This window comes from Vulpes vulpes, chromosome 8, assembly GCF_048418805.1.
Source record: "Vulpes vulpes isolate BD-2025 chromosome 8, VulVul3, whole genome shotgun sequence".
In the NCBI taxonomy this organism is placed as follows: domain Eukaryota; kingdom Metazoa; phylum Chordata; class Mammalia; order Carnivora; family Canidae; genus Vulpes; species Vulpes vulpes.
In genome coordinates, this window is record NC_132787.1 from 42,332,042 (window position 1) to 42,355,641 (window position 23,600).

Genomic DNA, 23,600 nt, shown 5'->3' on the forward strand with positions numbered 1-23,600 from the left:
GATTTGCTTAGATTCCAAGATGTAAAATTTGAGGTTTATAAAACTGAAAGTTGGTGATGAATTTTGTAAAGAGGAAGAAAGAATCTAATCCTAGGAATAAAATAACTAAAATGTGTTTTCTAATTCTGCAATGGTGGATTTCCTCTCATTCTGCCATCTTTAGTCTCTGAAATCTTCTCTAAATAACAAGGCTGTGTTTTTCCTACTATATTCTGTGCTTCACTCATCTTTTCTGCTTTGCCATTGATCGCAAATTTTTTTTTTTTATAGTAGGGTAACAGTAGAGGCTTTGTACAAATTGCTAATAGTACTAGATTTCTGGTGACTTTTGTTCTCAGACCGACCCTTGGTTATTTCTGAACTATACTGTTTTCTCAGAAAAGTCTAATGATACTGTACTAAAACAGTGGCTCAAGAATATCTGGACTTGGCCTCTCCTGCCAGACAGCCTTTGATTCTGTTTTCCCTAGGGAAAAACCTTTTACTAAATTTTACTATTTATTCTATTGCCATGTAGTAGTAACCCCTATAATAGTATCATGGTTATAATGTCCTTTATTTAAGATAGATACCAGAATATAAGCCAGGTGACAGCATGTCTTACTTATATATTTTACTCTTATATTTCTACATTGGAATTAGTTGATTTGCTCTCCAGTACGCATTCTGTACTCTCAGTGTCTCATGGACTTGAATTTCCCTTCATTGTCTCAGGTGCTGCCAGTGGGTACTGAACTTCCAGCTGGTACTCCACCCAGCGAGCAGCTGCCACCTTTTCCAGGACCTTCACTAACTCAGGTGCCCTAAGACTTGGCAGATGTCTTTTTGTACCCTTACTTTTCTTTCACAAAGCTTACTTATTTAAATTCTCCATTGCATGATCTTGGCTTCTGGCTCCTCTTTGGTTTTGACTTAGTAACAACTTTCTATTAAAACAGTGTAGCTAATTATCCAGGCCCTACTTAAAGTAAGAAGCTTCATAGTTCTTTTGTTTTTATTATTACTTCAAGTCATCTAGAAAACATTTAATATTAATACTTTTTCATATTTTATGAAGGAAGAAAATAGCAAAGTTTACCTATTACTGGACAAATATAACTCCTATCATTCAGAGTTTTGTAGAGTAAAATTACATCTAAGGAATGAGAACTAGGTTCTAAACAATTGTGGAAGTAAAAATAAGTAATCAAAATTAACTTTGAAAGTTCCTTAGGAAAAGATACCACACTGAAAACTGATAATGCCCCTTTTCTGTGAGTTCAGTCAACCAGTGTTTTTTTTGAATATTTGACATTTCTTTCACTGATCACCTAATAAAAGTAATTGGTTTATGTATGGATGGTCATGCTTCATGAACAAATATGTATTATATCCTTCAATAGAAAACCCACACAGCTCAGACCAGTGACATGAATGTTAATTTCCTATGTCACTATCAGTTGTAACCAGAGGGTAAAACTGCCTGCAATATTTAAATTATCATTTCCCTTTCCCACCATACCCCACCACTCCACACATTTAATTGAATTCCCATAAGGAAAGTACTTATTATGAATTCATTATAACTGTAAAAAAGCTTCTGCCCTGAGACAAAGCAGTAAACAATGAAACTAAATCATGATTAGATTTGATTTTACAGTTGTGTGCTTTATTTTAAAATTGTGTCTAAGGAAAATATAAATTTCTAGCTTGAGAAGTCTAAACTTGTCCCTACTTCTTTAATCTCAGGTGTACAGAAGAACATAACTTTAAGAACTTGCTAGAGTAAAGTAATAATTCCAAAAGGAACTCCATCAGCCACTAAATTTTGGAAAAAATTCATTGTGAAACTCTGTAAATTAGGGGTTTTACCCCTATCTTCTCATTAAAAACAATCCATTCATTAAAAACAATCCATTCAGACTTTTGAGAGGGTGCAAATGAGATGAGAAACAGCAAATAAGACAGGGGTGGTTGATGGTGAGGGTAAGTGGATAATGCCTGCATATAGAAGGAGAAGTATAAATGAAGGCTGCAGAAGAACAGGTTGACAGAAGCTAAGATAGATATGGAATTATGGTCTGTTTCAAAGGTAAAAAGTTATGGCCTTGGGGTGGATGATAGTTAAGACCTGGTTAACAGGATGGAATGTCCAAACCTCCAGTTCCTTCTTGCTGTCATCTGTAGAGTATAAGAAGTATAGATTATTAAGACCTAAAGAAAAGAGTAATATCCCTTGATAGTGACAGGATGTATTAATGCAATTCATAAGGTCAAGTTGTCAGACGGACCTAAACTAAAAAGGAAAAGAGGGAACATGTGATACAATAATCTACTGATAGATCTTGATACAGTTATCAGAATGTTTTAAAGAGAGAACAGAGGACAGAATTTTTTAAAGAGAGGACAAATAGAAACTTTTCTATCACTTCAAGTAACATCAAACATAGAAGGTAAGAAGACTTCAAAACTATAAAAACATTAATGTAACTAAATTTCTCCAAGGTTTGGGAAATTGACAGAAATCATTCAGGCAATGTAAATTTAGTATATTGAGTTTTATACTCAGTGAATAGATGTTATGTTGTGTTAACCTAAAGCACCAAACAGTATTCTGTATAGATTAGCTATATATAGTGGCTCTGACTATGCCAAAGACCTCTCCTTATTGTACTTATTTTCGTTCAGTCCCAGCAACCTCTGGAAGATCTTGATGCTCAGTTGAGAAGAACACTTAGTCCAGAGACTATTGCGGTGACATCTACAATTGGTGTAAGTTTTGAAAATCTTGATGATGTCTTTCCATAATTCTAATATATCATATTCTCAGAGCATACTGTAACCTATTAATATGTTTAACACCTACAGAGTTAAAAGTATTAATTCAATCTTTGCTTGTCCCAGCAAGCAGAAATAAGGCACATGAATAATGTAAGATTAACAACTGACCCCTTGGTGTAACTGTGGAGAAGATTATTTTTATTGTTTTGAAAGATACTTTTCTTGTTTTACCATAGAATTATACCATAGATTAATCCTATGGATTTGCATTTATGCTTTGGAGGAAGCTATACTTTAAAAGTTTTAACTTCTTTTAAGTTTGTCACACAATAGTGTTCTGATTAAAACTATTTCTCTATGAATATCCAAGTATCCCATGAGGAAAGTAAAAGAAAGCAATATAGAAACAGCTCAGAATTTCTTCCTTTTAAAAATCTTTTTTACATCAGACTTATTTTTATGCTGAAAAAAATAGAAAACTCTTGTGGACATAAGTGTTTCTTCACATATGTATATACTGCATTTATTTGGCCATTATAAGGGCAAAAGAGAGAAGGCAGCATGGCAAAACTTTAAAAGTAACTGAAGCTAAAGATTTTGTGGTATCTTTGCGTATGTGTTTTGCAGCCTGTGTCCGTGGTGGCTCCAACAGCAGTCACAGAAGCAGGAGCACAGCCTCAGAAGGATGGTGAGAAGCATCCTTCTTTTATGTTATCATTTCCAGTCCTCTCCATAATCGATATAGAGGTTACCATTTGAAAGACTTTCTTAAGAATGTAGGTGTATTTGAGACCGTTCTAAGGAACATTTTTATGTATTTCATGATTGAGGAGCATCAATACTAGTATCTAGAACATGTCATATTAGCAAATTAATAAATCTTTTATGTTTTGTTTGTTGTTTTGGGTTTTTTGTTTTGTTTTTTGCAAGAGGGGCATGCAAAGGGTCGATTCTCAGAATAAGACCCTTTGTTATTAGCTGGGTCAGATACTTGACTAAAAGAGGTAAGGAAATTCAGGCATACTTACAAAAAATTTTACCTTAACTTCTTGGATTTTGTGACACTAGATAATCTTGAATAGCATGAATGGTAGAAATACAAATATAAGATTTTAATCAGTTTAAAAACATTTTTATCTATTTCTAGAGTCTTTAGAATTGTGTTAAAAAAAAAAAGAATTGGCATGATCATACATATAGTCTCCTGAGAAAGGTATATTTCCAACTTAATTTTGTAAAAATAATCCATACCAACAATGAGAACTTTTATGAGCATGCATGTGGTCATAAATTCACATTAAGTACTTCTTTTCTAAAGTTTTGTTGTGAATCTCTTTTTTCACCACATCACTAGTCCCCCAAAAGCTAGGAAATTTAAAGCGTTTATTTTCTGTTAGCTTTTCCCTTAGAACCATTTAGGTTCAAATGTGGATATAATTCAATGTGAGCTGTACTTATTCAACGTGATTTTGTTAGAGCACTTGCTTAATACTTTTCCTCTTTATAGTTTATCCATTCTCCTCACTACCACCTACATAGATATAGTTTCCCCTGTGTAACTATTAATAAGATTACCTGGAATGCTCAGCTTTCTCTCTCTCTTCATTAAATTCTAAATTTTACTTCAAAGCTCTCTCTTAAAGGAGTGACTTGAAAATTAGTGGAACAGACCAGGAAAGTCTAGAAATGGACAAACTATAAGAGAATGTAGAATATGAAAAAGATGGGCTTGCAAATCAGTAAGAAAATGCTGGGATATTTCAGTAAATGCTTTGTGACAACTAGACAGCCATCTGGAGAAAAGCAAAGATAGATCACCAACCTCAACCAAAATAAATTCCAAATGGCCCAAAGATAGAAAATGATACTAAAAATAGTACTGTAACAAAACATAAAAGGAATCCTTTTCTTCTTTTTCTGTAGAAAGCAGGGTCAACAAACTTTCTGTAAAAGGCCGGAAAGTATACATTTCAGGCTTTGCGGGCCATATAGTCTGTCACCATTACTCGAATCTCCTACTGTAGCGCCAAAGATAATAAAAAACTGGGTTAGAGGGGTGTATTCATATCACAAAAAAGACTACTAAGTGATAACATTTCTTACCTCTTACTGGTAAATTCAGAAGTTTAATAGCCACTGGTGATTAGATACAACCTCCTTGGAGATCGATTTAGTAATATCTATCAGAGTTTTAAATGGGTATGGTTTAGCATGTCCACTCTTAGGTATTTATTCCACAGATCTGTAAGAAAATATTTAGAGCACTTTTATAATAGCCAGTTCTAAAAAACTTGAATGTCCATCAGCAGAAGTCTGCTTAAATTACATTACCTTTGCATACATATAGTGTACAGACAAACATAAAATACTGTGCAGCCATTAAAAAGAATGAGACATCGATATGGAATGTTCTCTAAGATATATGGTTAAAATATCAAAATCAGGGACACCTGGGTGGCTCAGTTGGGCACCTGCCTTCAGCTCAGGGCATGATCCTGGGGTCCTGGGATCAAGCCCCACATCGGGCTCCCTGCTCTGTGGAGAGCCTGCTTCTCCCTCTCCCTCTGCCCCTCCCCCTGCTTGTGCTCGCTCGCTCGCTCACACTCTATCTCAAATAAATAAAATCTTTAAAAAAATCAAAACCAGTGTTTCATATATATACATATATATTATATGTATACATATATATGTATATATAAAACACAACTTATTAGTTTTGCAAAATAAAGAAAATGCTGGTATAGGTCTACATTATCTCCAGAAAAAAAAACTTCAAACAAATGATTGTCCCTAGAGAGGGGGACCTAGGTGGCTTTAAATTTGCTCAAAACTACTTAACAGTAATTCTGATACCTGTACTTGCTGTTTTAGGATTTTGCCTAAGTATTGCCTAAACCAATTTATCATAGTTGATTTTCATTTTAAAATGGGTCTTTAGGGCCCCTGGGTGACTCAAGTCAGTTGAAGGTCTACCTTTGGCTCAGGTCATGATCCTGGGATCAAAGCTCTGCATCAGGCTCCCTGCTCCTCACGGAGCCTGCTTCTCCCTCTGCCTTCAGCTCCCCCTGCACATGCAGGGGTGCATTCTCTCTCTCTCTCTCTCTCTCTCTCTCTCTCTCTTTCTGTCAAATGAATAGAATCTTTAAAAAAACAAAAAAATGGGTCTTTAATGTCCTTGGTAAAATCTCATCCTTTCTTTTATTTATAGCTATCTTTGAGTTAAAGAATGAGTAATTGAATTCTTACTGCCTGTTAACCATAGTTTTTGTAGTATCTCTTTTATGTTGTAGTTAAGCTGTGAAGCTGTTTTATTCCTCCAAATAATACCGTAACAGCTGTACATGGGTATAAGGAAAAGTAAAGGGTTAATTTTCAGATTTTGACAGTGTTTCACAAACAATATAATTTTTCAGACTAGAGATATCTAGTAGGAAAGTAAATAATAACTTTTCCGTTGTTGGACAAAACTTAAGGGGAAGAGGAGGTAAGGAAATTTTCCCTGCCTTGAACAATTTTCCTCACCTGACACATAGTTTTATTTTGCTGTATTTCTGGCCAAAGGGAAAAGAAGCTAGCTAAACAGAAATGGTAATTTAAGTTCTTTTTCTCCTCCACGTACTTACTTCAGTTTCTCAGATCACAGAAGGTCCTGTCCTAGCAACTACTTCAGGAACTGGTGTTTTTAAGATGGGAAGATTTCAGGTAAGACAACCACTTTTCCTTGCCGTGAATTCCTCTTTGGGGTGAATAGGTATATAATAAAATTATTACTTACCTTTGGGACGTAATTGCCAATTTAATGATATATTTCTTTTTTATAGCTCTTTGTCATTTTCCCCTCTTAAAAATAATACATGCAAAAAAAAAAAAAATACATGCTACGGTGCCTGGCTGGCTCAGTTGGAAGAGCATGTGCCTTAGTCTTGGGGTCATGAGTTCGAGCCCCACTTTGGACAAAGAAATTACTAAAAATAAGTAGATAAGTAAACTTTAAAAAATAATAATAACACATCTCAAAGAAAATATAGAATACTTAGTAGAGAAACAATGAACTATCTGCCCATCCCCACCACCTCCCTTCCCCATCCAGGATTACTTTATAGGGTTGTGTTCCCTTCCATTGATTTTTCTATGCCATGGGTGTATCTACAGTTGACCCTGCTGCTTCTTTGAATGATATTTTGTGGCTCCCTCGCCCCATCTTTTTTATTTACCTAACTCATTCTCCTATTGTTAGTCATTACATTGTTTCTAATTTTTCCAACATAGTAAAGTAACAGGAAACATTTTTGTATGTACAAATACTTTGCGTGTTTAGGATAATTTTTTAGGATTAATTTCTGAAGTGAAACTACTTACTGAGCATCAAGTGTGATACCATATCATTATATTTTCCCAGCTGATCCAACAAGTGAATTTTTCTTTTTCTTACTTTCTTTTTTTACTGCTTTTTAGAATTGCTTTCCAGTTATTCTCAGGATACCACTGGGAGTTGGGGTTGGTAGGTGATGTTTGTAAACTGAGGTTCTGAGAGTTTATAGCTGGGCTGAGTTTATAACACATGGGCAAATTAGAATAAGGATGTGGATCCTCATAGTCCCATTTAGTTGTGTTGATTCTTGAAGCTTAGCTGGCATTTAACATTTACTGGATTTAATCTTTGTAGTTTTTATATTCACAAGCAACCTTCAAGATTCCATTCCTTAGGGCAGCCCGGGTGGCTCAGCGGTTTAGCGCCGCCTTCAGCCCAGTGCATGATCCTGGAGACCCAGGATCGAGTCCCATGTCGGGCTCCCTGCATGGAGCCTGCTTCTCCCTCTGCCTGTGTCTCTGCCTCTCTGTGTGTGTGTCTCTCATGAGTAAATAAATAAAATCTTTAAAAAAAAAAAAAAGATTCCATTCCTTGTTAATTATATTTCCACAAAGACATAAATCTAAGTCCTGTGTATAACATGAGATATGAAAGCAATTATTTACTTAGTAAGCTTTGCCAGCCACTGAGAATCTATATATCTAATGTGTACATCTCAGTACAGATATATTGTTCTCTATAATGGTATTCCATTTATTTTCACAGTGGAAATAGAGGGACTTAAGTAAAGACATACTCAGCCTATTCACTGGGAAACAAAGTAATGCACTTTTTAAAAAGATTTTGTTAGTAATCTCTACATCCAGTGTGGAGCTCAAACTCACAATCCTGAGATCAATAGTCACACGCTCTACTGACTGAGCCAGCCAGGCCCCCCTCAATTTTTTGAGGGGGGGTCCATTTTAAAAATTGATTATTGGGGACTTTGTTTTTTAACCTCACTTTGGTTTCTTTCTGTCAGGTTTCAGTTGCAATGGATGATGTTCAAAAGGAGGGTAAAAATAAGTTAGAAGATGGAAAGTCTGTTCATTTTGAATCCAGCACTTCAGAGTCCTCAGTGCTATCAAGTAGTAGTCCAGAAAGTACCCTGGTGAAGACAGAGCCTAATGGGATAACCATCCCTGGCATCTCATCAGATATGCCAGATAGTGCCCACAAAACTCCTGCCTCAGAAGCAAAGTCAGAAACTGGGCAGCCTACCAAGGTTGGACGTTTTCAGGTGACAACTACAGCAAACAAAGTAGGTCGTTTCTCTGTGTCAAGAACTGAAGACAAGCTCATTGAGGCAAAGAAAGAGGGACCAATAGCGTCTCCTCCTTTTATGGATTTGGAACAAGGTGTTCTTCCAGCTGTGATACCAAAGAAAGAAAAGCCTGAACTGTCAGACCCTTCACATCTGAACGGACCATCTTCTGACCTGGAGGCTGCCTTCCTGAGCAGGGATGTGGATGATGGTTCAGGTAGTCCACACTCCCCCCATCAGCTGAGCTCAAAGAGCCTGCCTATCCAGAATCTAAGTCAAAGCCTTAGTAATTCATTCAACTCCTCTTACATGAGTAGTGACAATGAGTCAGATATTGAAGATGAAGATTTAAAATTAGAGCTGCGAAGACTACGAGAAAAGTAAGTCTATTTTCTTCTATGAAAGAATAATGGCAGAACTGTATTAAGACCTAGCTACTGGTGCCTAGATTAGTGTTTTTTCAAGCAAAATGCTTATACCTCATTTCTTTTCAAGAGAGAGTGGTAAGCAAAAGCTAGTTATCTGAATGTTCTCATTAGGTCTCTTATAAGGACCCATAGCATTTCTACTTCTTTACCTTTTGTTATTATATGGTTGTTTTTGTTAATAGTACTCTTTATCATTATTAATCTACTTACTAGTCTACCAAATGAATCCAGTAATGGCACTGGGATATAGATTATGTGGGCAGGTTTTATAGATCATAGTTGATAAACTGGATCAGAGTAGCAAATTCAGTACTTCTGTGTGTAGTCTCAAAAGTCAGGAAACCTTTTCTCCTAACACATCATTAACTATCTGTTGTTGGTTAGGAGCTGATTGGAATTTGGCTTGGGTAATGGAGGCCAACAATATGAGATGACAAACTAGAATTTCAAGATAGTAGAACTTGGGTTAAGTATATTGGGGGAAAAATAAATGAGTAAATACTTGAATGGAGGTTAAAGAATATGTTATTAAATCTCATTTGAACAAAAATGTTGATAATGTTTTTGAATTATGTTTGGTTATCTTTCATAGACATCTTAAAGAGATTCAAGACCTGCAGAGTCGCCAGAAGCATGAAATTGAATCTTTGTATACCAAACTGGGAAAGGTTCCCCCTGCTGTCATTATCCCCCCAGCTGCTCCTCTTTCAGGGAGAAGAAGGCGACCCACTAAAAGCAAAGGCAGCAAGTCTAGTCGCAGCAGTTCCTTGGGGAATAAAAGTCCCCAGCTTTCAGGTAAAAAGCCATGGTCCAGGTCAGCTTTGGCTGTCCCATTTCTTTTTCTGTCTCCAACTCTATATGTAACATATGAACATTTGTTGTTTTTGTTAAATTTCAAAGGAGTTCGACTTTCCTAATATTCTTGCTTCCTTGACTTTTCTACTCCCTATGTTTATAGTATCTCTTTTGTTGAGTCTATGAAAGTAGACTGGGTGAGTACAATGCCTTATTCCATTGTGATCCATATGACTCTCTACTGGTAGCCACTTACAGTTGTTCTAAAGGATAAACAATGTAGCAATGCCTGGTTACTCATATAATTCACATTTCACCAAACTCATAAGCAACTGTACTCTATTTTAGTAAAGTTCAGGTAGATTTTTCTTTTCAATGCATGAATTATTCATCATTGCAGCTAGGAGGAATGTAAATTTCATATATGTCACAGGTAGTAATTTTCTTGATTCAAGTTTTTATTTCTGTATTGAAATAAAAAAACAGGGAGCCCCGGTGGCGCAGCGGTTTAGTGCCACCTGCAGCCCGGGGTTTGATCCTGGGGACCCTGAATCGAGTCCCACATCGGGCTCCCTGCATGGAGCCTGCTTCTCCCTCTGCCTGTGCCTCTGCCCCCCCCCCCCATCTCTATGAATAAATAAGTAAAATCTTAAAAAAAAAAAAAAAAGAAAGAAAGAAAGAAAAAAACTTGTTTGTGGTTGTAATAAAAAAATAGTTAAATCACAATATCTTATAATGAACTATAGTTTGTCTATTTTAATTGTGATAGAATTTTTACCCTTTGGTGAAATTGTGATGTTAACAGATAATTAGTTGAAAAGTAGGGGCACCTGGGTAGCTCAGGGGTTGAGCATCTGCCTTTGGCTCAGGGCATGATCCTCGGGTCTTGGGATCGAGTCCTATATCGGGCTCCCTGCATGGAGCCTGCTTCTCCCTCTGCCTCTGTCTCTGCCTCTCTCTCTCTTCTGTATCTCTCATGAATAAATAAAATCTTAAAAAAAAAAAATAGTTGAAAAGTTAAAAAAAAAAACTGAAATAAGCTTGTACCCATATTTGCTCTCCAGATCTAATATAAATATGTTGGAAAACAGTTCAAATTTCATAGCAGCTTTCCATTCTCTGGAAGCTTTCAGAAACCCAGACTTTTTCTCTAGTATATTAGAACCAATTCAGTAGTGGAAATGTGATTATGATTATAAGGGATATTAGCTAATTTAGATCCTTACCCCAATTTTGACTTTTTGAGTGGCCTTCTATTCCACCAGTTAGTAGGAAACAGACACGTTTGTCAATTTAAAGACAATTGATTAGAAACTAAAAGCCACCTGCCACAAATTTTAAATTTGCATTACTCTGTAGTCACTTGTGTCTATTTTGACACCACTTTTTTTTTTTTAATTTTATTTATTTATTTACTTATGATAGTCATACAGAGAGAGAGAGAGAGAGGCAGAGACACAGGCAGAGGGAGAAGCAGGCTCCACGCACCGGGAGCCCGATGTGGGATTCGATCCCGGGTCTCCAGGATCGCGCCCTGGGCCAAAAGCAGGCGCCAAACCGCTGCGCCACCCAGGGATCCCTTGACACCACTTTTTACTTGATCTGACACATGCTAAGAATAAAGACTAAGCAAAGACTGCCCATCAAGCCTATTGATGTTGTGCTCTGACTCAGTGTTTTATAATAGGATTTAGGAAAGCAATTGTGGAATTCGGTCATACCCTCTTCATGTTCCATCCAGATGACACTTGGGTACCATCTCGGATATCTAAAGCTATCTCTGGCCCTATTGCCTGTTGATTCTCTCACTTCCCCTCCCATGAGGGAGGCTTTTTGTTCTTTCATCAGTTATAGCTTCTGACCTGTGATTAGTCACTTAATGGGACACATTATAGGAATAAGAATAGTGCCATTTAGGGTGTTGGGAAAGCTGTACATGTTTCTTCATGCCGCTTTATCTTTTGACAGGTAACCTGTCTGGTCAGAGTGCTGCTTCAGTTTTGCACGCTCAGCAGACCCTCCACCCTCCTGGCAACATCCCTGAGACTGGGCCAAATCAGCTGTTACAGCCCCTTAAGCCATCTCCCTCCAGTGACAACCTCTACTCAGCCTTTACCAGTGATGGTGCCATTTCAGTCCCAAGCCTTTCTGCTCCAGGTCAAGGTAGGCAATCAAAGCAACCATCATCTTCTAAAAACATTAAAACGGAGAAGCTATCATACCTGCCACAAAAGCCTGAAGAGTAACCTATTGTTAAGGTCAGTTGGAAAACCAGCTGGCCAGAACACAACCTATTTGTTGTATACCTACAGATTCTGAGCTGGAAGGGGCAGTTGGGCAATGATTAGATTAGGTGAGTTCATTGCTTCTATCAGATGAAATTGCCTTTTTCAAAGGATTACAGCAAAAAGTTGCATTTGTGACTTACGTGAGGACTTTAATCAAATTAATAACTCATTTGGGATTGGAACATATGCTTTAATACTAGACTGAAATTTCCTGAACCAAAATTGAAGGAGTTGTAGCAGTTTCTGAAGAGCTAATACATTTGCTTAGCCAGTGCAGATTTTTTAAACTTTTAAGTATGGGAGTAGCATACTAAGATAAATAGCCGTACAAGTATCTGTAATCTACTTCCTAAATATAGTTTTATTTACTAATGATCATTCAGAACTTTCCTGTCGAGGAAAGAGCTGCTAGCAATAGTAGAACGAGAACTGGAAGGACTTAGGTATCATCTGGGTGGAAAAGAGTAAGAGAAGTTACAGGTAACTCGCATAGGTGCTTTTGCCACAATATAACGGAAATTAAAGATGAGATCAGGGCAGCATGGGTGGCTCAGCGGTTATAGCGCCACCTTCAGCCCAGGGTGTGACCCTGGAGACCCGGGATCGAGTCCCACGTCAGGCTACCTGCATGGAGCCTGCTTCTCTCTCTGCCTCTCTCTCTCTCTCTCTCTCTCTCTCTCTCTCTCTCTCTCGTGTCCCTCCTGAATAAACAAATAAAATCTTTAAAAAATAATAAAATAAAAATAATTTTAACAAAATAAAGATGAGACTGTCTCTTCATAAGAGGAGTGTACTTGTTCACTAGGACCGCAAGCTAGCTGGCATTATTCCCACTGGGAAGAGCTTCAGCATTTGGCAGAGGGTGGGAATTGAGACCTATTTCCTGGCCTAGATATCTAACCTTTTCCTGGAAACTTGTTCTTCTGTGTGCCATCTTAGCGCATTTCACCACTCCGGCCTCAAGTTTCTAACATCTTGTAGTTGTGTTCTGTCTCTTCTCTCTCTGTTCTTCCCTGTTTTTCCCCTCTCACAGGCTGTGCGAAGTTTAACTGTGCATCTGAGCAGGTGACATTCAAACCTGGTGGCAGGAGGACCCGATTTCTGAGTACGCCCTGCTTGGCTCTTTGTGTGTAACACCTTTACTCCTTCCTTGTCCTTGTTTTTCTGCTGCTTGGATCTGATGTTTCATGCAGTCCATTTTCATTGTCTCTTTGTATATCATCTACTCAGTGGCTTGGCTGAACTATTAACCTCAGAAGTTTGGGTCTCTTTGTTAATTATGATAAAAAATATAGAGATAATAATTAGGTTTCCATAAACTTCAAAATAATTTTCAGGTAGAAGTGCTTCTTCATAGATCCATGACAGAGAGTAGAAAAGATGGCTATGCTATAGAGACTGCTGGGCCATTTGGAATAAATGAAGACTGAAGTCCATAGTCATGTACGCCCCCCTTGTCTCTGGCATTAGAAGTGACAGAGCGCGTCTTGACCACTGATGTACTTTGATCCTGGCAGCAGGGGAGAATTACACCCTATTTTTTATTCTTTTTCAGAGTAGATTGAAATTATTTTTCTTCTCAGTTAAGCCTATCAGTTGAAATGATGTTAGAGTCTCTTCATTGGATCCTTTCACTTCCCCCCTCACCCTCTAACTCCATAAAATCGGTAGTTCAAAAAGGGTTTCAGTATAGTTACTCTGATTAAGCATTAATTTTTTTAAGGACCAAAGCCCAGCACTTGCCAATGAAAATGGTCTTTTTTAACATAATATCTAGGATTTCTCTGCTCTCTTCTTAAAAGTAAGGTACAATGGCAGATCACCCAACTTCCCCAGCCTGTCTTTCCCATATGTGAAATGAAGATGATGCCTATCTCCTAGGGCTCTTGTACAAATCAAGTAAGGTGGTGTGCACAGACACGGGCAGCATTGGGAAGCACACATCATTTCCTTCTAATTAGCCAGTGCCTGCCTGCCACATAGTAGATGGTCAATAAATGTATATTGAAATAAAAAATTAAAAAAACAAAAATAAGGCTCAGGTAGAAAACCTGTTAGAGTTTGGTTAAAGACCTTCTTTGTTAAGGCCTCAAACTTCTGATGTGGTTATTGAAGTGCTTTTTAAATGCATGTGCAAAAGTCATCATTGTTTCTGAGTATGGTCCAGAGGTTCTCGGGCCTCACATATCACCAGCCCAGGACTTTTAAACAAGAGAGGTGGACGGTGTTATCCAGTGTGGCAGTTTTCCAAAGCATGTGTGGTTTTTGGGTACTGAGATTGATAACTTTACAGGTTAGACCAGGCTGGACCAGATATGTTATTAGCACCTTGACACTTAAATAAGCATTTAATTTCTATGTCCAGCTGGCAAAGTGAAAAGACACGTAGGAGACAAGTGTTGTAAAGTGGTATATAACATGTCAGGCCTATATCATATAGCCTGAGATGTCTGAGAGGGAAGAAAGAGAACCAAGGCTTTTTTGTGAAGCGTAACGTGAGAGCTACACTTCAGATTAATTAATTAATTAAATTCTCACATACTCTTAAAGGTAGGTGGTGGCACACTTGTAACATCAAATGTTAGAGATATTAAATCTTACTTCCTTTTGGGTCTAAAAAGAGAAGCCTTACATCTGTTGAAGGCACTTGATTATACATCTTTTAAGCCTTGGTGAACAAATTGCAAGAGGCAGATTTAAAGCAAATATGGAAGAGAAAACATACGTAACAGGCGTGGGGTCTTTCTAGTTTTGGATGCGTTATTCTGTGCTCTCAAAATAGATTCCGGTTTGGAAGCACGGCTTGGCTTAATGCTTTATTTATGTTTAAAAGTTGCTTATTTTCCACATACTTTTAAGGATTTTTCTGGAGGGGAAGGGATTAGTGTGTATATCTAGGATTTGGAAATATATTAGCCAATTTAAATATACTCAAAACTGTAATAGTGTTCCTGTCAGTCTACTGGAGTAGAATTACTAATGCATTTAATTAAGTGCTTTTTAACAACCCAGCAGGAGAAATAGAAAGTGGGACGGGGTCAGTGGAAAGACTGCTTGAGTATTTGAAATTCAAGCAGTAAGACCTGAGAGACTGTGTTGGAGTTCCTCCCCCATCCCAGAATCTCAGTGCCAAGCACTCTTAGATACAAAGATTGGATGTGGAAGCTCAGCTGTCAGCCATCAGACAACCATGTGAAGGCTAACAGCCAGTAAGATCTATGTCCCATAGAACTTTACCTGTGGCAGCGGCTCCCGGGTACCACCAGTCTGTCTCGCATTCTGCTTTCTCTTGCTGGGACTTTGTGTGCTGTTTGGAGATTCTAAGTATTTTACACTGATGTTTCTTTATCTTTAACATGTTGCTCTCTCTTTGTGCTTCAGGGAAGATGGTGAAAAAAGTCTGTCCTTGCAACCAGCTCTGTAGTAATTATCTTTTCTTTCTCTTACTTTTGGTCCTTGATTGCAAAGCCTGTTATCCATGAGTTCTTGGAACCCTGAAGCTTCACAACGTCCTCATTCCCGACTTCCATCTGTCTAATTCTGCACCCTTATCTAAGATACTTTTCAACATGCTTAATTGCTGACTACTGGCAGATTAAGAAATCACCTCATAGTCTTCTCTCACAAGATGACCCCCTGTGAGCCTGGCTTTGTGACAATTATGGATTGATAATGCCCATGATATATATATAGAGATTGGGGATGCCTGGCTCCTTGAGGAGAGTTCTTTAGTCAACAGATACGTGCCGGCCACTGTTCTACCTGCTGGGAGATCAGCACTGATCAAAATGTAGAAAAGTCCATATATGCACGTCATAGTGGGAGATGTCTGCTAGGTTGGTGAAGAGAGAAACACTACTTACTAGAGTTTGGGTTCTTAGACTGGTGGCTTCTTAATGTGCAGATAGTTCCACTGCCCAACAGGCCCCCTACAGGGCCAATCAGAAAACACACGTATTTGCGATACTGGGCAATGAGCTACGTATGACTCAGAGTAAGGTATTGTGGCTAGGATCTGGTGGTGTGGGGTCAGGGAAATGTCTTATGCCAGGAGAAAATTTAAAAATGGATTTGAGGTAGTAAAACACTACCTCTTAGAGCTTTGCAGCAGAACTCAGAAAGGTTTCAAGATTATTCAGTATAACTCTCTGGAAGGCAAGCAGCAGTCTCAGAAATATCTGCATTTACAAGCAGTGTTCTTAAACCATTTACTACTAAGGTGGACTAAACGTGCCATCCGTTCTCCTAGCTTTCATAGTCAAGTCACCTTTTTCCAGGCGTTAATTTCCAGTCAGAGAGGAGTGTGTTTGTTTCCTTCTTTAATGAGAAAGTCTGCAGAAGCCAGAGTAAGAAGGTTAACTATGTGATTGACCCCTGCCACCTTGGGTGTATAAACCCTACTTGAGAATCCAGTAGAGTGTAAGACAGATTAAAATGAAAAATGAAATGTGGATGTAAAGGAGCCTCACAGCATCAGAGGCGACTGGCAGGAGACTAGAGAGATGTGACTCCCAGCATGAGCTCTTTGTGAATAAGCAGTGTTCGCCTCTACCGAGCTTCTTGTATTTGGCTTTTGACAGTTCTGCTCACATGTGATTGTTTCCGGTTTTCATTTTGATTGTCTCACTCATCATCAAGCTTACCAAGCAATTATTATTCAAACAGGAAAATAGTCCTCATGCATGTGATATGCTTGCTCTCTGGATTTTATCACTATCATGACTGCCACACTCATTGCTTGCGCTTCCTGCTCTGTACTTCCCCCACCACTGTCTCTCTTGCTTTTCGAGGAAGGCTGTTTCCTGTGCTCTTATCCTTTTCCACTTGGGTTTCCCATACCTTAGGGGAACTTACTCTTCCTTTACGCTGTATGTGCAATAGCTACCCCTCGTGGTTCCAGTGGGCATAAAAAGTAAGCTAAATATACACTGTAGTAGATCCATGTCTTGCCTTGAGGGTAAGAAGCATGTGACCTTCCTCACTCTGCAGCTTCACCTCAGAATTAGCTCACTCTACTACAGACATGCTTGTGTGTGCCATTCCCAGGGTGGTGGGGTTTAAACTTGACTTGAGACCAGCAATGGATTATAAAGGGCTTTTAAATGGCAGAGTTGCTTTGGGCATGCTGCTATGCTCTGGTGCCGCTTGGACCTGGAAAGCAGGAATATGTATGCATTTATTTAGCCCCTGAGCATTACTTAGATATCTGAAGGCCTAGTGGCTGACAACTTATCTTAGAAGCTTTTATTTATTCTGCAGCAAATGTGAGATCTGGTAAGAAAGTGGGGGGTGAGGGAAGAAAACAAGATCATGACTTTTCTTTCCCTCTTCCCTAAAACTTGCCTCTTCGAATAATCTTCAGTGTGCCCTCCAGCAGAGCCGAAATCAGGCAGGACACAGACCCCTTCTTCCTTTCTCATCAAACCATAGAAATAGAATTCCTTCATCATAACCTCAAAGCTTCCTCCTTCCTTTTGCTCTCCTACCTCAGCTGAATGTTCCTGTTGCTTCCACATGCAAGTGCTTGCTCTTTGGGGGGTGAGGGATGTGTTAGTGAGAATCCACGAACCAGTTGAAACTGAGGTCATCTTCAGGAAAACCATGTCTTCCTGGAGTTGAGTGATTCAGGCATACGACAGAGAACCTTCCTCAGGAGTAATCTTGGTTCTTAACTCATAGGCAATTGGGAGAGGTTGAAGCTTCCATTCCTCCCAAGTTTATGTTTACAAATTTGTGTATATGGGTCCAGGTGAAAAAGGTTTTGAACAGAGCATGCTATCTCTCCTGTCACCTCTTTCTGTTAAAGAATGGCTAAAGACTGTGGCACAATATCCACATGGTTTCAGAACCTCATCTTTTCTGGGCCAAGCATCTACCTTTGTATCCCTTTAACTCCTACTTTTAATCCTGCCTCGGGGCTCTAGAAATCCTCTTTTACCCTGCATTCTGCAGCAGTCTAGAGCCTCAATAACCTTAACGCACCTCCTTCATCAACAGGATGCTGGGAATAGGGTACTGAAAGTAAGTTTCAGTACTGATACCATGTGAATGGGCTGAAAGAGGTCCCTCCCCTTTGTGCCCTACCATTATCCGGAGTTATTTAGCCTCATCCGCAGCTCCTAAAGAGAATCTGTTTTTATTACCCTGCCCTGCCCAAACATGGCTAAACAAACCTATGGGACCTTCCCTTCTTGCATGCCTTCTCAGCTTATCCTCTCATCATTCAGTGGCTTGCCATTTGTCATCCTGTGAAGTTTTCCCTCTTCCTGAAGTTCTAACCCAAACTCCTTTTAATGGTTGTATTCTGTTGCTTCCTCTAATTTTAGGGACCAGCAGCACAAACACTGTCGGGGGAACAGTGAACAGCCAAGCTGCCCCAGCTCAGCCTCCTGCCATGACATCCAGTAGGAAGGGCACATTCACAGATGACCTACACAAGTTGGTAGACAATTGGGCCCGAGATGCCATGAATCTCTCAGGCAGAAGAGGAAGCAAAGGACACATGAATTATGAGGCAAGTCTTCCCTTTTTGTCATTTGCTGACCAGCAGAGTATCACTTAGCACACATCTGAATCAGAGGTGATATCAACTGCCTAGCTAGTGCTTAGCATTTCATGCCATAGCCTTCTGTAGCTAATAAATTTAAACACTTTTAGAAAAAACAAAATCATCCAGTTACTCTGTTTTTGAATCCCTAGGTGTCAACTCGTTTTTTTTTTTTCTCCCCTTTTCTTTCACCACCCTTAATTGCATACACATATTTTAAAAAGGTATGGTTCGGGTTTCACTATACTCTATAAGATTTGAACAGCCCTGATTCTAGAATTAGATTTCAGTACCACCCATTTCACCTTTGAGTTATACCCACACCAAACTTTACATGTAGCTGTTTTCTTTTCAGGGCCCTGGAATGGCAAGAAAGTTCTCCGCACCTGGTCAGCTGTGCATCTCCATGACCTCAAATCTGGGTGCTTCTGCCCCCATCTCTGCAGCATCAGCTACCTCTCTAGGTCACTTCACCAAGTCTATGTGCCCCCCACAGCAGTACGGTTTTCCAGCTCCCCCCTTTGGCACTCAGTGGAGTGGGACAGGTGGCCCGGCACCACAGCCACTTGGCCAGTTCCAGCCTGTGGGAACTGCCTCCTTACAGAATTTCAACATCAGCAATTTGCAGAAATCCATCAGCAACCCCCCAGGTTCCAACCTGCGGACCACTTAGACCTAGAGACTTTAACTGAGTAGATTTGGGGGCAGGAGATGGAATGCTGAGGGGTGGGGGGGGGGGGATGGGAAAGTAGCCTATATACTAACTACTAGTGCTGCATTTAACTGGTTATTTCTTGCCAGAAAGGAATGTTTTTTAATACCGCTTAGAGCCCTCAGAATTGAGACTCTCCCTCCCCTTCACCATTTATTGGAGTGGAACAAGAAGGAAAGAGCAGCTTTCTTGTGATGGGGCAGCTTCAAACCATGCTTTCCTATTTCTCTACACCCAATAGTGAGGGCTAGAAAAGAGAATCATTTATCAGAAAACTATGAGAGAGCTCAGTGTAAAACCAAACCCATCAGTATTTTCAAGTGGGTGGAGCTCTTAATTTTGGTACCTACCCCAAATCCCTTATTTCCTCAAGAATCTAAACCACAAGACAAAAAAAAAAAAAAACTATTGGGAGTCTCTCCTACCCTGTTTCCCCTCCCCCTTTTTTTTTCTGTTTCTTCTTTGGTTCTTTCTTTTTGCTTTAGAACCAGTTGAAAAACACCAGGGGACTGAGGTTTCAACCCTTTCTTATGATAGGTCATTAGTGCTTTAAGCAAATGATATTAGCAGCTTTGACTGCAGCATTAGCAATTAGGAAAAAAATTAAGTCCCCTGCGGACATGTAACTTTGCCATCAGTTTTGATGTGGAAACACTGTGATATATAAATGTTGTTGGACAACAGTAGTTTTAAGAGTAAGATATGAAAGGTTTAAAAAGTTGCAAAAAAAGCAAGCTCTGTCCTTTACTTATTGAGACACTTTAGCTTTTTCCTTTGTATTTCCATTGTAGTAGATAAATAAATGTGAATGTAAGATTGTATAAATTACTGTACTTGAATACTTCTGTTCTCCCAGTATTGCTGGCTGGATATTTTAGTGCCTTGGACTCTACTGCTTCTGCCATTAGCACCAACTTCTCATCAGACCCCAGATCAGCAGAGGGCGTATGGAAGGATATTAGGTCCATGTGACCCCAGCAGAGGATTATGCCAAAGGGAAACTGAAAGAGTATTTTTTTTTTTTTAAGTCATTCAATTTTGTCTAGAGCAGGTGTAAGATGAGCAGGGTGAGAAGTTAAGTTGACATCAGTGGTTGAAAGCAGAAAGTTCTGTTTCAGGAACAGTAAGGAGGGGTGTGGTAACAAAATTGAGCAATTTAAAAGATTAAGGGTGGTTGTGATAAAGAAAAAGAAAGACTAAGAACGAGAGAACAAACTTGTCAGGAAAATATGTGCTGCCTGGCCTGCAGGTGCCATGAGCCTTACTTACTCAAGCCAGGTTTGGACAGACAACACCTAGTGGAAATGGCTGAATATAAAGGGAAGGGGGTGGGGGCTAGTTTTTAAGTTGGGAAACGTTGATTGGAAAAGTCACAGATGGAGAAAGTTGCTCTAAGAACTTTGGATTGCTTTCCTCTTGTTGCAAATGTATCCTGCATTTCTCAGCTTGGGGTACTGTATTTTATGGAAAGTGGACCCACATCTGAATTGAGCATTTTAAGAAAGAGTGCTTATTCCTACTCATTTCCTCTGTGATGTCCACATGGTTGCAGGATCTTAAATCTGTCATGCCACCTGTTTCTAGAATTGCAACTGATATTCTCACATTCTGATATAACTACTCCCCTTCAGTAACTGCAACCAACCAGTATTATTTAGTGCTATGCCTAGTCGTAATGGGCAGTTCTGTTATTTTCAGAGCTTTCAGAAAATACTCTAATTGGCTATGTTTGGGATATCTATTATCTCCAAAGATGGAGAAAGAAGCTAGGACTCCTGATTTTTTGGGTGCTTCTTCTCTTGACTCTTGAGTTGGGAAATTAACATGTTTCCAATCTCTTACCCACCTCAACGGCACATCCCAGGAATCACCAGAAGGGGAGCCTGGTTGGCTGTCCTAAGCTGTTGTTCCTTCGCGGGCCCAGTTTTCTTTAGTAAGTTAACCTAGGTCCCAAAGATGCAAACAAAAGCCGAAGGTTTAGCAAAGTAGAAATGAAAAGGACAGGGGTTCCAAGCCCTGCTTCAAGGTTGTTTACTTATTTATTCTCTGCTTAAGATCCTTGGGGAGATGGTAAGAGTAAGGATAGAACAAAGAAGGTGCCAAGTAAATGAGAAACAGACCACCTAAGATGAATGAAACCATACTTTCTACCAGAGGAACGAGGGAACCAAATGCAGCACATTATTTTTTGTTATTTTGGTTTAATTTTGAGATCTCTTCACTTACACACAAAAAATAAGAACTGGTTTTATTTACTGTTGATTTTTTTTTCCCCTCCTGTGGATGAAGTAACTGAAGCCTAGAGGAATGAACTAGTGCTACTGAACTGTTTAAATTATTTTTGTGTTAATAGTACACTTTGAGTATCTTTTTCCACATTACAAAAATCTTTTCTGGCTTATAAATGTTTTCCTTACATTATTTAACAATGTACACTGTTTAAAAAACAAATAAACTGAATTCAAACCGTGGGGGTTTCTCAGCAGCCGTTAATTGTACATTTTGCACTAACTCTGGGTGTTGCGCTTCTTGTAAGATTGCGCTCTGTGCTTCAGTTTGTTACCTTTGTAGACTTATTTAATGAAACCATTCAAATAAACCAAACTTGCTTTTGTTGAGCTGTGGGGTTTCATTTCCAGAAAATTTCCTTTCTCATGATCTTGTTAGCTCATGTTTTGAGTTGTGTACAGTTTATAACTGGATTCCTCACTCTGGGGACTTTAAAGCAGATCTGAACTAAACTAAGATTATGCTTGAGACAAGGGAGAGATTTTTTTTCTGAAAAAAATGGTCAGAACCAAAAGATGAACATATGACCAAGTCCATTAATTAAGTTGGTAAGATAAAGGAGAAATCAGGGTAAGCTATGGCCTCTTCATCTTCCATAGAAATAGAAATGGCTGGCTGCTGCCTTGTACTTCAAGAGTTCCTTGCTTTGGGGGGCACCTGGGGGCTCAGCGGTTAAGCATCTGCGTTCAGCTCAGGTCATGATCCTGCGGTCCTGGGACAGAGCCCCACATCAGGCTCCCAGCACAGAGCCTGCTTCTCCCTCTACCTGTGTCTCTGCTGTGTCTCATGAAAAAATAAAATCTTTAAAAAGTACCTTGCCTCGGGTCCATAGCTTCCCACAAATGGATCTGTGATCCAAAAATTAATAAAAGCCACAGCTTGAAGATTAGGTAAAAGGCACAGCTGCCCAAGATGCATCTTAAAAAGTAAACTTGTAAACTCATTATTGGCTGGGGGTAGAATTATGAACGTCTGAAACTGGGAAAAATCCATTTACGTTGAGTTCTATCTCCCACCTAAAAAGGAGAAATACAAACACCTATTCACATTTTTTGTTACAAAGTAATTTATTTTGCTTTCTTAAAATGCCTTTTCTTTGGTCTTCTTAGGTTATTTCCTCCATTAGGAAAAAACTGCAGGATAGTGCCACCGTGAACCTGTAAATCAGAGATGGTATCACAGATGAAAAACGTAACCTGGATTGCTGCAAAGTAGTAAAACACTGTAGCTTTTGTTCTCAGAAGGATACGCAATATGGTGTGGACAACGCTAAACAGTGAGCCCCACCCAAAGTGAAAGGAGGCAGACATTACAATAATTTTGTGGAGGCAGTTGCAGGTACTTAGTAGTATAGCTTATATTGCTTGAATGCAGGAAGCCACTGAGGATCCCTAAAATTTCTATCCATATTAACACAGTAAGTAGCTTAGGAATAAACAGTGAAGAACATCAAGAGCCAAATAAAAGGATTTTAATCTCCACGCCTCCTCCTGCGGTGTGTGACGAGCTTTCTTAAAGCACTTGTCTTCTCACTGCTCAGCTTTATCTGCAGAAGGCTCCAATAGATCTTCTGGGTTAAGGTCAGAATGAAGCAAGGTAAATCCTTGGAAATAAGCTCATTCCCTAGGAATGATGAACAATATTATGACCAAAAAGTAGCTTTAGAAAGTCCCTTTGTGACAAAGTCCAAGGATGTGACCTAAGCCTCAGGATGGATCCAATTTCCTTTTCTTCAAGTCCTGGTTCTTCCTATAGATATCACAGTTTCCTGTGGAAGAAAAAATCATTTAAATATGGTTGCTGTGGGGATCCCTGGGTGGCTCAGTGGTTGAGCATCTCCCTTTGGCTCAGGGCATGATCCCAGAGTCCTGGGATCGAGTCCCACGTCATGCTCCCTGCATGGAGCCTGTTTCTCCCTCTGCCTGTGTCTCTGCCTCTCTCTGTATCTCTCATGAATAAATAAATAAAATTAAATATATATAATTTTATTCATACATATATATGGCTGCTGTGATTTTCAAATGAGGAATAAACTGACCATGAATAATTTCTGATGTTAGTTAAAAACCCTAACATAAACTAAAAGGCTAAGAGTGAAAACTATTAGGGCAGATCACTCTATTAACACTAAACCAAGTTACAATAACCAAACGCAATGGAGAAGCT

The 23,600-nt window shown here is 39.1% G+C and overlaps 2 protein-coding genes across 56 annotated transcripts in view; one reads left to right on the forward strand and one right to left on the reverse strand.

Annotated features, from left to right (window-relative positions):
* Positions 1 to 21,763, forward strand: part of WNK1 (WNK lysine deficient protein kinase 1) — a 150,210-nt gene extending 128,447 nt beyond the window's left edge. For 14 of the 50 annotated variants that reach the window (XM_072766273.1, XM_072766278.1, XM_072766292.1 and 11 more), the window contains 12 exons: positions 715 to 798; positions 2,668 to 2,751; positions 3,388 to 3,448; positions 6,389 to 6,462; positions 8,094 to 8,755; positions 9,396 to 9,598; positions 11,567 to 11,761; positions 12,920 to 13,012; positions 15,268 to 15,309; positions 17,249 to 17,275; positions 18,213 to 18,400; positions 18,789 to 21,763. In XM_072766273.1, the coding sequence (XP_072622374.1) occupies positions 715 to 798; positions 2,668 to 2,751; positions 3,388 to 3,448; positions 6,389 to 6,462; positions 8,094 to 8,755; positions 9,396 to 9,598; positions 11,567 to 11,761; positions 12,920 to 13,012; positions 15,268 to 15,309; positions 17,249 to 17,275; positions 18,213 to 18,400; positions 18,789 to 19,106 (2,031 nt within the window). In that variant the 3' untranslated portion in view covers positions 19,107 to 21,763. The remainder of the gene's footprint in view (positions 1 to 714; positions 799 to 2,667; positions 2,752 to 3,387; positions 3,449 to 6,388; positions 6,463 to 8,093; positions 8,756 to 9,395; positions 9,599 to 11,566; positions 11,762 to 12,919; positions 13,013 to 15,267; positions 15,310 to 17,248; positions 17,276 to 18,212; positions 18,401 to 18,788) is intronic. The other 36 variants (XM_072766308.1, XM_025995450.2, XM_072766288.1 and 33 more) reach the window with 9 other exon arrangements.
* Positions 21,764 to 22,482: 719 nt separating this feature from the next.
* RAD52 (RAD52 homolog, DNA repair protein) overlaps positions 22,483 to 23,600 on the reverse strand; it is an 87,327-nt gene continuing 86,209 nt past the window's right edge. For all 6 annotated transcript variants that reach the window (XR_012003001.1, XM_072766321.1, XM_025995458.2 and 3 more), the window contains one exon: positions 22,483 to 23,202. Coding sequence is in view for 5 of the 6 variants with exons in the window: in XM_072766321.1 (XP_072622422.1) it covers positions 23,141 to 23,202 (62 nt within the window). In the remaining variant the exon portion in view is untranslated. The remainder of the gene's footprint in view (positions 23,203 to 23,600) is intronic.